This window comes from Schistocerca nitens, chromosome 2, assembly GCF_023898315.1.
Source record: "Schistocerca nitens isolate TAMUIC-IGC-003100 chromosome 2, iqSchNite1.1, whole genome shotgun sequence".
In the NCBI taxonomy this organism is placed as follows: Eukaryota; Metazoa; Arthropoda; class Insecta; order Orthoptera; family Acrididae; genus Schistocerca; species Schistocerca nitens.
Window position 1 is genome coordinate 839,394,291 of NC_064615.1, and position 15,139 is coordinate 839,409,429.

Consider the following 15,139-nt stretch of genomic DNA (forward strand, 5'->3'; position numbering starts at 1 on the left):
TATGACACAACAGATGTGTTTTCCGCTGGAGGATTCGGGTGGCTTGTCGCCTTGTCATCTAACGGTTCCCATTCGGAAGTCATTCCCTTTCGGCTGCTAACAGAGTAGTCTTGCAGAATCAACTGTCATTAAATGACCCAACCTTACAACTTGCCGTTGCAAACGGACGCTACGCCATGACACAGATGCAAATTTGAATACAGCGAACAGCGAGGAAAAAAAAAATTGTCCGAGGAAGGTTGGAACACTGCTCGCTCGCTTGGCGGTTCAACACCGTGACCACTTAATCACGACGCCGTTGCTGCTTTACGTTTCTTATCCTTGGACCGTTCAGTGTTTCAATTTTGCTTTTTTTTCACAGTTCAGTACACCTTCTTCCTGTTTTCATGTTTTGTCTTTGTTCAGTTTTTCACGGGCAGTCCACTGAGCCCCCTTACCACTAAATATGAGGGGAATTTCCCTTGTTAGTACTGGCTTAGGGAATGACTTGACGTCCGAGCTACTTCCACACGTACTCTATCGAGGAGGGAACTGCAGATCTTGCTGCCCATGGGACTACCTCAAAATCACGCACACCGTTTGTAGAGACCCGCTCCATGTGTGAACGAGCACCGACCTGTTGTAAAACAGCAGAACGATACTGTCAACAGAGAGGTATCACATGAGGTCGCAGGATGTTCGTGACGTACCGATATTCTGTATAGTTTTCTTCATCTGTACCCATACCAGGGGCTAGAAGCTACACCGCTATGTCATTTCGATACACTGGAAGAATGATTTCTCTCCACAGGTCACCTCCATAATCGACGACGATAGTTACCTGGGATAGAGTACAACGCAATGCCAATGCATTCGTGAAGACTCCATGCTTGCAAATCACGACACCATTTGAAACACAGCAGTTTGTGTTATTGTGTTAAAACATTCAACGGAAATTCCCTAGTCCGACTGCTGCTTGTCTTTGAGCAGAAGTTGGCGATAACAAAGAACGGCGCGGGGAATCCATTGCATATTCTCTGATACCAGGCGCGCATGTGGTGACAACGTGCCTGGTCCACAAAACATTGTGACGTTAACGTATATTAAACACTTACGGAAGCTCAACATACTGCCTCGCAGGCTATACACAAGAGTATTGATAAGTAAATAGTGCTGTTAATCCGAATAATGAAAACAATATTAGCGTTTAATGAGCCGTGGACGTCAAAGTTATTGCTGCAACAACACAAAAATGCGGAAAAAGTCGATCATGGACAAGTTCAAAGAAATTCACCCAGTATGACGTCAGGTGTTCACATTAATGATTCTATCAGATTTCGTGGCACATCGAGGCGTGAAGATGTTTCTACCTCATATTTTGTTGCTCTACAGACAGAATTTTGTCACAATCTTCAAAAGACACCACACTACCACTAACTACAAATCTTCCAGTGAAGTCTCTTATGTAATGTTAAAGGCTCACGAATTCCTCAGTCAGTCTTGTAACAGAACGTGAGTGATCGAATCTTTTCAAATATCATCCCTTCAGTAGCATCCTTGACATATTAGTTTCACTCTGACTACAGCTTCAGAACGCGCCTCAAGGGTAAGTGGTGGTGGGCAACATTTAACCAGTCACGCGACTGAACGACTGATAACAAAAAGAAATTAATTTCGTGCCAGATACCACGGAATAATTTCTTTCATACATATACGTATTTACATTTGGCATACCTTATAACGGGCGATTATCTCGCAATACAGCTACAAGAGGCATAAAAACACATTACGATCATAATATACAAAGAACGTGGCGGTCATGATCGACGTTCTGAAAGACAGATAAATTTCCGAATCTTTCGTACGGTAAATACTATAGGAAAGATGTTAAAAATTTTGTAATGTTAAACAGTAAACATTTCGTAAATATTCTGTAAATCATAGCCTGTGTATCTAAGTCACTGACAATATACGAAAATACAGTTGCCAAGTACGAAAAAAAAGTAAAGAGTTTCATAAATTTTTAGTAAAATAGTACTGAATGAAATCAGCAAAGAAATTTAGAATTAAACATTAATTTATAAAATTCATTACCTTGTCCCAGATTAAGTGTGGAACATTACAAGCAGATCAGGTACATAGCTGGGTGATGGAGCTCATACAAGGCTTGCATTTGCATTGTCTTTCGTTCAAAGAGGTGCCAAAAAGAGAAGGGGCGTTATAAACGGAGAATTATCTTACTAGAAATGAAGCACGGCTGTTAGAATTATGAAACGAGATGCACAAACATAAAGTTAGAAAATATAAAAGTCCGAACTGCGAAGAGTACAAGCAACGATTTGACCTATAGACGGCAAGACTATGCGGTTAATATTACACGCTATTGAAGAAGAACAAAGACACCAAATGTAAGTGTTGGTAAGTATTTTCGAAAGGTATTTATCTACAATGTAGCTGTAAATGAGAGTGAAACTTGTGGAATAAGCAGGAACGGCAAGAAGAGAACAGACGCTATTGAAATGTGGTGCAACAGAAGAAGGTTAAATCATAATGTATAGGTTATCAAATAAATGTATACTGAACTGACGGGCGAGGAAATTAGTTTACGGCAGAACGTAATTATTAAAGGGGATTCTGAGGCATCAACGAATGGTAAACATGGTTCAGAGAGAAGTTTGGCGGATAAAATTTGTAGAGAGAGCAAGAATTCTCTACAGCAAGCAGGTCTTAGTGGATCTAGGCTGCATTAGTTCCGCAGAGACGAAGAGGCTTGCACACGAGAGATGAAGACTGTAATCCAGGGATTAGTACTCAAGAGAGATGGCATTTCACTTTATATACCTTTAGTTTATAATTAGTCATTCGACGCACTAAACTGGCAACCGTAAACAAGAGACTTGATTTCAGGCGCGATTCTGTTATAGGTTACCGCACTCTAGCACTGTGCAGTTCTTGTACGAAGGGCACTAAGTAGTGCAAAATGTACAACCAGGCCTTGTAGTCCGTAAAAAAAAAAAAAAAAAAAAAAAAATTAATAATGTACATAGACTGTACATCCATAGCGGGAATACAAAATCTAAGACTTATATCTGTCATCGACATTGAAATAGGCATAGAATATCAACACTGTTGGGAATGTTTTAGAACTGAAGTCGACTATCAAATGAGAAAAGAAAAATTTTTTGTGTGATGTGATAACAAATGAATGCTTTTTCCACTTTACTTGTAACGTGAAATCTGATTTCTTGCCAGATTTTATGGTTCTAGGTCAACGAAAAATATCCTACAGGTTTTGATGATTGATTTTGCGAGTATCAAAACATGTAACATAAACAACCGTATCTTTTTATTGTATAGACTTCGGAGCTTACGTTTATTACACTGGCAAGTGAACTGAGATTTTAGTACGTGACACAAATTTCAAGTTGAACCGTCCGTCGATCAGTTCCTGAGAAAGACTGATGAACGGACAAGCAGTCAGATAACAAATGACAATTTTTTGGGGGGAGGGGGGAATGTAATTATAAATTAATAAGTCGGGTTTTTCCTGTGGTTGTATTGTGAAACTTTGCTTCTTGCAAAATTTAATGATTCCGAGGCAACAGGAAGTACCCCATAGGTTTTGATGAGTGAGTTTGCGAGTATCAAAATATAGGACATAAATGACCGTGCCTGACTACGAAACTTCATTTATTTACACCGTCATGGGACCGTAGACATATATTTCGACTTGATACATCCACCCTCTCTCGAGGAAAAGCGTTTTTAGCAGTCGGTTAGACAGGAAAGCGGACAGACGGACAGACGCACAACAAAGTTACCTTCTAGGGTTTTCGATTTTACTGATTGAGATTAGGAATTCTAAAAATGAAAACATAGACGAACTTTGAAACCTGTTGAGAGAAAAATAAAACAAAACAATGTATATGAATAATTAATTCGTAGGCAAAAGTATACATTATAAGAAAGTCTCAGCGACAAAGTGGTTTCCTCGGTTGTTGGAGAGAATTATATCATCTGTCTTATAATCTGAAGAAGGCCGATGACGGCCGAAATAGGGAATCTGGAACTTAAATTGTTATGACTGTGTCGAACAATTACTTTTAAAATAATCATTTGAACAATTACTGGCTTTTCTTTTATGACTGAAACGTCCCTTTTTTTCAGTAGATACGACGCTAGTCCCAGACTTTAGAATGTCCTTACTAGCGAGTTCGCCATTGCTAATCCTTCCCCGTGTGTTATAAGATTATGTTTGCACTAACCTTTCAGCAAGAATTAAACCGTTGTCATCCAGCGTCGGAATTGTGCGCTGCGGGTTTTTCTGAAACAACATAGAGCACATAACTATGGCACTGCACATCATGTTACCCTAGAGGATATCATTTCATCTGAATTACCCATTTATACTTTATTTTTCTTTAAGATAACAACGCAATGCACATCGTTTAAGAAATTATTAAGGAAAGTACAGAAAATACATAAAAATCTTCTAACGAAGATTTAACCAGAAATCGAAAGCTAAAGAAACACTGGCTAGAAAATCCGTCTAGTGCAGTACTTAGCCGTTTAATTGCAACGACCTTCTACAGAGTTGGGTAATGAAAGATGTCATGTTTTCTGATTAGGTTGTATTAGTAATTATGCTTCGCTGCTTATAACCTAATGACCTCATGTAATTCGAGTACATTTCCATGACTCTTGTTATACTTTTGTTGATATCCGTCTTGCAACCTCCATTCAAGACTATTAGTTCCATTCAACTGCTAACCCAGTTCATTGGCTGTTGTATCGGTCAATGTTACTACGTGGCCAGAAAACCATGATTTCCTTACTTTTTCTCCCTGTATGCAGTTCATAAACTACATTGTGGCCACTGTACACATGTGCCCCTGGAAATATTTAAAATCTGTTTTCGAAATCTCTTACTTGTATATAATGATTCTGAAACTTCCCAATGTCTTCAGGTCTCTCACAAGTACACAGCCTATTAATTCATAAACCATGTGATGGCATTGATAAAATTGTGATACATGCACTAATCTAGCAGGTGGCCTCGCTTTTCATACCTCTTCTCAGTTCTATTTCCTTACACAATTTTTTCTTTCTCGTCATTATCTACTATGGAATTTCAGCCAACCATCAAAATTAAATTTTCGTCTCCTTTAATCGTCTTGATTTATCTCATCATTGTCGTGGTCTTCTGCCCCAAAGACTGGTTTGATGCAGCTTTATACGCTACTCTATACTCTGCAAGCCTCTTCATCCCCAAACAACTACTGCAACCTACATATATTTGAACCTGATTACTATTTTCGACCCTTGCTGTTTCTATCTTTAGGATGCCAGGTACGTCAATTATGCAAAACACCGTTTTCTCCCAGTACCAAAACATGTTTCAGCACCACTGTGCCATCATCAGTGGGTTTCCGTTTTATTTATTCTGCAATGTGAATATTTTTATTAAATGACTACAAAATTATGTGGATATTTAGGTCAAACAATAGTTCGTTTCTCTTTGTTAATACCTTTACACTCGGTGTGCATGATTGTTCCAGACCATTTGTGTATTATTTATTATAAGTAGCTTGTCATCTGCAACCAAACGATGATGATGAGAAATTTTGTTGGGAGTTAACCTATCATCTAAAAAGCAATTAAATTTGTCACGATATTTCGTGCCTATATTCGTTCTTACTTACGTTTTCGTGAGTCAAGCCCTTTTATTTTCAGCATCATGGTCCGGTTTTGTGACGCACACGTAAATATAACACGTATTTTCACAAATAAGGTCGTAAAAGCACTTTATACTTCACCAACACACAGTGTAATTGTGGTTGATGTGTGTCACAGCCCAATCAGTGTTCATTTGTTCATCAGAGAGTTCGGCTTCAAATTTGAATTTTGCTTACATTTTATCTGGCTGTGTGTGTGCGTGTGTGTGTGTGTGTGTGTGTGTGTGTGTGTGTGTGTGTGTGTGTGTCTTCTGTACGCTTATTAGCTGTTTGTGTCGTCTTTTACATTGTGTTCCTTTTGTGTGTAAATCGTGAGTCTTTGCAGATTGTAGTGTATCCATTTTTCGTGTATGTGTGTGTGTGTGTGTGTGTGTGTGTGTGTGTGTGTGTGTGTGTCTGAGTGTGTGTGTTTTTGTGCGTGGGTAGAGTTTACCAGTTTGTGTTGTCTTTTTTGTAAAGTTCCTTTAATTTGTTAAATAGTGTTCCCTTGCAGAGTGTAGTGTATTCATTTATGACCTGTTTTTCTTCTGCTATTGCCTTCTGTATGTGGAAGTTTTCCTCAGTAGTCAGTTTTCTGTATAGGCTGTGGTTGGGTTTTAGTATTCTTAAGTCTGTTTCTATCGTAGTTGGGTGGTGATTGTGGCCTATAAGGTGGTCAGAAAATGTGCTATGGGAGCAGTTGCTTTTTAAAGCTCTGAGATGTTCTGAATATTTGGTTTTGTAGTTTCTGAGTGTTTGTCCTATGTACAATGACTGGCAAGTGTTGCATGTGGGTTCACATATCCCTGAACTTTTAAATTTATCCATGGGTGTTTCTTGTGTTCTGATCTTTTTCTGTGTTGTGTTCTCTGTCCTTTATCCGAAAATGTTCAAATGTGTGTGAAATCGTATGGGACTTAAGTGATAAGGTCATCAGTCCCTAAGCTTACACACTACTTAACCTAAATTATCCTAAGGACAAACACACACACCCATGCCCGAGGGAGGACTCGAACCTCCGCCGGGATCAGCCGCACAGTCCATGACTGCAGCGCCTCAGACCGTTCGGCTAGTCCCGCGCGGCTGTCCTGTATCCTATTATGAGTCCCTGTTTCTATAATATGTTGCCTATTCTGTGAACAATGTTCATGTTGTAGGTGAGTCTGTACCATTTCGTTTTGTGTGTGTGTTGTTGCTCGGTTGTGTCTTGTGTGTAGTCATAGTTTGTTCAAAAAAATGGCTGTGAGCACTATGGGACTTAACAGCTGAGATCATTAGTCCCCCAGAACTAGAACTACTTAAACCTAACTAACCTAAGGACATCACACACATCCAAGCCCGAGGCAGGATTCGAACCTGCGACTGTAGCGGTCGTGCGGTTCCAGACTGAAGCGCCTAGAACCGCTCGGCCACTCCGGCCGGCAGTCATTGTTTGTGATTCGTGTTGTTCTGTGTTGGGTTAGGATTTGTGTGTGTGTGGTATGTTCATTTTTGTACTGTTCACCTATTTTTTTTATTTAAAGTGTCTACCATATGGGTATCATAACCATTTTCTACTGCTATTTGTTTTATTGTGTTTAGTTCTTGTGTGTAGTTCTGTTTGTTCGTGGGAGTTCTGTTTAATATGGTGGACCTCACATCCTACAATTTTAATTGCAAACACGGTAGACACAAGGAACTGCAAATCCAAATGGTGAATAACTTGCAGTTTTTTCTCTACTCCCCGAACTTCCTTCCATTACTACATCGATGATTCTCTGTGTCCTATCAACTGACGCCTCGTTTAGTCAAGTTACGTCATAAATTGCTTATCTCCTCAATTCTGTTCAGCAATTCATTATTAGATACGCTATCTAACTATGTATTCCTCTGCATTCTTCGGTAGCATCAAGTTTCAAAAGCTTCTGTTCTCTTATTTTCTGATCTGCTTATCGTCCATGATTCACTTTCAAGCGAGGTTACATTCCACACAAATACCTTCAGAAAAGACTTCCTAACATTTAAATCTATACTATGTTTTAACAAATCTCTCTTCTTTAGAAATGCTTTGCTTTCCATTGCCGGTATACATTTTATATCCCCTCTGCTTCGGCCGTCGACAAAAATATCAAACTCAATATAGTACTTTTAGTGTCTCAGTCCCCCAGCATCAACTGATTTAATTAGAGCACATCCAATTGGCCTTATTTTACTTTTGCCCAAGCTAATTTTATATTCTCCTTTCCAGACTCTAGCCAATGGGTTCAACAACCTTTGGAAGGTAGGAGACGTGGTACTGGCGAAATTAAAACTGTGATGACGGGTCTTGAGTCGTGCTTGGGTAGCTCAGATGGTAGAGCATTTCTCCTCCAAAGGCAAAGCTCCCGATTTCGAGTCTCGGTCCAGCTCACAGTTTCAATCCGCGAGGAAGTTTCACTCTTCCAATTAATTTGCCATCTCTGATAGAATTAGAATGTCATCTGCAAATCTCAAAGTTTTTATTTCTTTTCCCTGACCTTTAGTTCTCTCTCCAAAATTTTCTTACTGCGTGCTCAGCGTGCAGATTGAATAACATCGCGAATAGCCTACAACCTTGGCTCACTCTCTTCTCAACTACTGCTTCTCTTTCATGCCATCGATTCTTAAAACTGCAGTCCGTTTTCTTTATAATTGTATGTAACCTTCCGCTCCCTGAATTTTAACCCCACTACCTTCATAATTTAGAAGATCGTATTCCTGTCAACATTTTCAAAAGCTTTCTCTAGGTCTAAAAATGCTATCAACGTAAATTTGTCTTCCTATTCGTATAAACTAGCTTATAAGTTAAGTCACTGAATCATTAGTGTCTTGCTTGTTCCTATATTTCTGTGGAATCCAAACTGATCTTCGTCGATGTCGGCTTGTACCTGTTTAACCATTCTTTCGGAAATAATTCGCGTCAGTATTTTGCAACCAGTTATTAAACTAATAGTAACATTCAAACCAGACAGCATCTGCGTCTTTTGGAATAGGAATTATCACATTCTTCTTGACGTTTGAAGGTATTTCGTCTGTGTCATGCATCTTGCATACCAATGGAATAGCTTTGTCATGGCTCTCTCACGCTAGGATACCAGTAGATCTGCCGGCCGCTGTGGCGGAGCGGTTCTGGCGCTTCAGTCCGGAACCGCGCTGCTGCTATGGTCGCAGGTTCGAATCCTGCTTCGGGCATGGACGTGTGTGATGTCCTTAGGTTAGTTAGGTTTATGTAGTTTTACGCTAGGGGACTGATGACATCAGATGTTAAGTCCCATAGTCCCATAGTGCTTAGAGCCATTTGAACCATTTGAATCAGTAGATCTGATCGTAAGCCTTTTGCAGGGGCCTTGTTCCAAATTTGGTCTTCCAGAGCTCTGCCAAATTCTTCTCAAAGTTTCATATCTCCCATCTCATCTTTATCTACTTCTTCTTGCCTTCAAGTACATTTTCCTTATATAACCCTTATTTATATTCCTTTTGGCTTTCCATTACTTACTCAGTACTGCCTTTCCATCTGAGCTCCTGGCATTCATACAGCTGCTTCTGTTTTCTCCACATGTCACTTTAACGTTCCTACAGGTAGTATCTACTGTTCCCATAAAGGTGGTATGTATTTCTTTCACAGCGATGTATACTTCTACAACCTTACATCTCTCCTATTGTCTGTCCTGCATTGGCAGTTTGCACTACCTGTCAGTCTCATTTTTTGACCACTGTATTCCTTTTCGCCAAAATCATTTGCTAAATTTCTCTTCTCCTTTCATCAGTTTTATTTGCCGCGTGGTCTAGGGCACGTTGTCACGGTCCGTGTGGCTCTTCCGTCGGAGATTCGAGTCCTGCTTCGGGCATGGGTGTGTGTTGTCCACTGTGTAAGTTAGTTTAAGTTAGATTAACTAGTGTGTAGGCTTAGAGAACGATGACCTCAGCAGTTTGGTCCCGTAAGACCTTAACACAAATTTACAATTAGTTATATTTAATTTCCTACCTTTTTACCGTTTCTTTATTTGTAATCTCCATCTTAACAGAAATAAATTATCGTCAAATTCCACATCTGCCTCTAGATATTACAGTTTAAAATCTGGTTCCCAAATCTCTGCCTTACCATTACGAGTTCAATTTGAAACCTTCCAGCGTCTTCTGGTCTCTTCGACGTATAAAACCTTCCGTCGTGATTATTGAAGTGTTAGTAATGATTAAATTAGGCCCTGCCAGGTGGCTTCCTCTTTCGTTTCTCACTTTCCACCCCCCCCCCCCCAGTCCATATTCTCCTACTATCTTTCCCTCTATTCCTCTTCCAGCTAATTAATTCTTCCAGCAGACACCCATGACAATTAAATGTTCCTCTCCATTAACTATCTCAATATTTTCTTTTAACTCATCACATATTCTTTCAATTTATCATCTGCAAGGCTAGTTGGCATGTTAACTTGTACTACAGTCGTTGGTGTTGGTTCCGAGCTATCTTCACTACGATAATGTTTTCGTTGTGCTGTTCATAGTAGCTTACTCGCATTCCCATTTTCTTATTCATTATCGACGTAATCCTGCATTATTCCTGATTCATTTTGTGTTTATAACCCCATACAACGATGGTTCAGGTATACATGCCGACGTCGCAAGCTGAAGATGAACAGATAGAGAAAGTGTATGAGGATATTGAAAGGGTAATGCAGTATGTAAAGGGGGACGAAAATCTAATTGTCATGGGCGACTGGAATGCAGTTGTAGGGGAAGGAGTAGAAGAAAAGGTTACAGGAGAATATTGCTTTGGGACAAGGAATGAAAGAGGAGAAAGACTAATTGAGTTCTGTAACACGTTTCAGCTAGTAATAGCGAATACCCTGTTCAAGAATCACAAGAGGAGGAGGTATACTTGGAAAAGGCCGGGAGATACGGGAAGATTTCAATTAGATTACATCATGGTCAGACTGAGATTCCGAAATCAGATACTGGATTGTAAGGCGTGCCCAGGAGCAGATATAGACTCAGATCACAATATAGTAGTGATGAAGAGTAGGCTGAAGTTCAAGACATTAGTCAGGAAGAATAAATACGCAAAGAAGTGGGATACGGAAGTACTAAGGAATGAGGAGATTCGTTTGAAGTTCTCTAACGCTATAGATACAGCAATAAGGAATAGCGCAGTAGGCAGTACAGTTGAAGAGGAATGGACATCTCTAAAAAGGGCCATCACGGAAGTTGGGAAGGAAAACATAGGTACAAAGAAGGTAGCTGCGAAGAAACCATGGGTAACAGAAGAAATACTTCAGTTGATTGATGAAAGGAGGAAGTACAAACATGTTCCGGGAAAATCAGGAATACAGAAATACAAGACGCTGAGGAATGAAATAAATAGCAAGTGCAGGGAAGCTAAGACGAAATGGCTGCAGGAAAAATGTGAAGACATCGAAAAAGGTATGATTGTCGGAAGAACAGACTCAGCATACAGGAAAGTCAAAGCAACCTTTGGTAACATTAAAAGCAACGGTGGTAACATTAAGAGTGCAACGGGAATTCCACTGTTAAATGCAGAGGAGAGAGCAGATAGGTGGAAAGAATACATTGAAAGCCTCTATGACGGTGAAGATTTGTCTTATGTGATAGAAGAAGAAACAGGAGTCGATTTAGAAGAGATAGGGGATCCAGTATTAGAATCGGAATTTAAAAGAGCTTTGGAGGACTTACGGTCAAATAAGGCAGAAGGGATAGATAACATTCCATCAGAATTTCTAAAAGCATTGGGGGAAGTGGCAACAAAACGACTATTCACATTGGTGTGTAGAATATATGAGTCCGGCGACATACCATCCGACTTTCCACACAATTTCGAAGACGGCAAGAGCTGACAAGTGCGAGAATTATCGCACAATCAGCTTAACAGCTCATGCATCGAAGCTGCTTACAAGAATAATATACAGAAGAATGGAAAAGAAAATTGAGAATGCGCTAGGTGACGATCAGTTTGGCTTTAGGAAAAGTAAAGGGACGAGAGAGGCAATTCTGACGTTACGGCTAATAACGGAAGCAAGGCTAAAGAAAAATCAAGACACTTTCATAGGATTTGTCGACCTGGAAAAAGCGTTCGAAAAAGCGTTCGACAATATAAAATGGTGCAAGCTGTTCGAGATTCTGAAAAAAGTAGGGGTAAGCTATAGGGAGAGACGGGTCATATACAATATGTACAACAACCAAGAGGGAATAATAAGAGTGGACGATCAAGAACGAAGTGCTCGTATTAAGAAGGGTGTAAGACAAGGCTGTAGCCTTTCGCCCCTACTCTTCAATCTGTACATCGAGGAAGCAATGATGGCAATAAAAGAAAGGTTCAGGAGTGGAATTAATATACAAGGTGAAAGGATATCAATTATACGATTCGCTGATGACATTTCTATCCTGAGTGAAAGTGAAGAAGCATTAAATGATCTGCTGAACGGAATGAACAGTCTAACGAGTACATAGTATGGTTTGAGAGTAAATCGGAGAAAGACGAAGGTAATGAGAAGTAGTAGATATGAGAACAGCGAGAAACTTAACATCAGGATTGATGGTCACAAAGTCAATGAAGTTAGGGAATTCTGCTACCTAGGCAGTAAAATAACCAATGACGGACGGAGCAAGGAGGACATTAAAAGCAGACTCGCTATGGAAAAAAGGTATTTCTGGCCAAGAGAAGTCTACTAATATCAAATACCGGCTCTAATTTGAGGAAGAAATTTCTGAGGATGTACGTCTGGAGTACAGCATTGTATGGTAGTGAAACATGGACTGTGGGAAAACCGGAACAGAAGAGAATCGAAGCATTTGAGATGTAGTGCTATAGACGAATGTTTAAAATTAGGTGGACTGATAAGGTAAGGAATGAGGAGGTTCGACGCAGAATCGGAGAGGAAAGGAATATGTGGAAAACACTGATCAGGAGAAGGGACAGGATGATAGGACATCTGCTAAGACATGAGGGAATGACTTCCATGGTACTAGAGGGAGCTGTAGAGGTCAAAAACTGTAGAGGAAGACAGAGATTGGAATACGTCAAGCAAATAATTGAGGACGTAGGTTGCAAGTGCTACTCTGAAATGAAGAGGTTAGCACAGGAAAGGAATTCGTGACGGGCCGCATCTAACCAGTCAGTAGACTGATGACAAAAAAAAAAAAAAAAAAAAAAAAAAAAAACCATACTCAACTGACCAGAAGACCTGTTCATTCTGTCACTGGATTTCATTAATTCCCACGAAAACTAACGTCAACCTATCCATTTCCCTTTTAAAGTTTTCTAATCTACCTAGCCGATTAATTAATCTAATCTGTAAAACACCAGTTTTATTTTTCCTGATGACGACATTATACCGAGTAACGCATGGGGATCAGAACTAAGGACTATTTTAACATACGAATGTTTTACGCAAGAAAATGCTATCATAAGTTAACCTTGCAGTAGAACATCATCCCCTTCAGAAAAGCAACGGCTGGGCTTTTCCGTTACTTTCAGCCGTTCGCAGTACCCGTCCAGCAAGGTCATGTTGGCGATGTTACAAGGCCAGACAAATTTTTGGCCATATAACTACTGAAAAGGCTGCTGCTCCATTTCAGGAACAGCATTGATATTGGCCTCTTCAAATGTGTCCATACGATATTGCAGTTCCTACAGCGCGGCTATCTGGACCATAGAGGCAAGCAAGTTATGTCCCTTGGCAAAGAATATGGCTTTTTCATGTTATTGTTATTTCTAAATGCCTGATTCTGTATTAGATGCAAGGTCTCTTATAACGTGTTTATCGTAATTAACGTAATGAAAACATGTCTGTTAGAATTCAGAGAGGACCCGATAGTCTTAAACTTCCTAGGATGAATAAATCGTTAAGTAAATGAAATACGATGATAAATGTTTCCAGTACTGTTAGAGTATGGCACGTTCGACGAATATATGGGACACTTTCTCGCATGTTCACCGGCCCAGGGCTAACGTCCAAGTTAAGTGCTTACTAAAAAGATAGCTACTGACAAATTCTTCCACTTATTGAAATGGAACCGTAAGATTTACCTCACTCAGAGGTAGCTGCTATATAATCTGAATTATAGTACAATATTTCACTAATTTAAAAAAAGAATATTCTTTTTTTCTGTCTGAATTTAATACTTAAAATTCCACCCACCTGTATGTGAAAACTTTTCATCAATTTTATTTTTTGCACCACTTACAATTTTCAAAGCTTTTAATCATTTTTCACATAATTGCGTATTATGAAGCGAATAAAATAACTATGTTAGATTTGTTCGTTCCACACGTTCCTTAACACCATTTGCATATTCAGAGAAGCGTATGACTGAGTTTCGTTGGAAGTATTTATCTTTGTAGGTTTGATCCATGACGTAAATAATATTTTATCATTTAGTAAAGTTTATTCCATTGAAATGTTATTTCCAAAGCTATCGCTTTTGTCTGTGCGACGATTTTCTTCTATAAGTAGCTGTCGATATATTGTATAATTAGAACTCCTAAGTCCGCCTAAATGTTTGTTGTATAATGCTACTACGCAGTCACGATAGCAGTGGAGATGCTAAAAAGCATTCGAATGAAGAAAAGTGAGTAATTGTGCCTTACATGAGACGGAAAATCTGCAGTAGTTTTCCATTGCAATGACGGAACTAAAAAGATTAAGCTTTCACAGGAAATTAGGGGTTATGAAGATTCAGAACTAGCTATATAACTTGATTCTCATAATTTAGCTCATCGTAAAACATTAAACTCATTTTCTTATTTCTTAATGCTTTTCACTGGAAAAACTAGTCCTTGACTTGCACTGTGGTGTCGTACTACGAACATTTAAAATGTAATTTTATGTTTATCCGAAAATACTGATTTCTATCAGGTTAAATTTGTGTAACATATACAAGAAAGGACATAATATTTTAATCTTTTCCGCCGTGTTTCTGAAATGATACTTTACAATTAAGTAACGTTATGAATATCACAGGAATTTCTCTGTACACTAACACAATCTACGTATAGCACAATTTCCTACGAGGAACCGCATGCACTTGTGTGTAAACGGGTAGTTTCAAACACAGGAGCTACTTTCAAGATATCATGTATTCTCTTTAGTTTGGAATAGTAAATAGCACTAAACTTACCAGCGTCATTTCAGTAGAAGCCAGTTCTTGTATGACGTCATTTAGTTTGACTTTCTTGAGCTCCACGCCAACCAGACGGGCCACAATACGCACTAGGGTGCACGGAGGGCTCGCGTCGTAATCGTATAGAATTATTGGCGCCATAGCTGCTTTCTGGAACATATTGTCAGTGCTTAAATTCGGTAACTACACGGGATAAATAGCGTTTAATAAACTACTTATTTGAGATATAAATAAGAGCTTTGCATCATCGGTCGAGGTTACATTGTAACTACTTAGATTTTAAGGCGAGTGTGTTTTTTAGTAGGGAAATGAAAACA

The 15,139-nt window shown here is 39.3% G+C and overlaps 1 protein-coding gene across 2 annotated transcripts in view; it reads right to left on the bottom strand.

Annotated features, from left to right (window-relative positions):
• LOC126234668 (glutathione S-transferase D6-like) overlaps positions 1-15,139 on the bottom strand; it is a 76,812-nt gene that overhangs the window by 11,548 nt on the left and 50,125 nt on the right. For both annotated transcript variants that reach the window (XM_049943406.1, XM_049943408.1), the window contains exons 2-3: positions 14,820-14,972; positions 4,245-4,303 (exon numbers count right to left, since the gene is read on the bottom strand). In XM_049943406.1, the coding sequence (XP_049799363.1) occupies positions 4,245-4,303; positions 14,820-14,963 (203 nt within the window). In that variant the 5' untranslated portion in view covers positions 14,964-14,972. The remainder of the gene's footprint in view (positions 1-4,244; positions 4,304-14,819; positions 14,973-15,139) is intronic.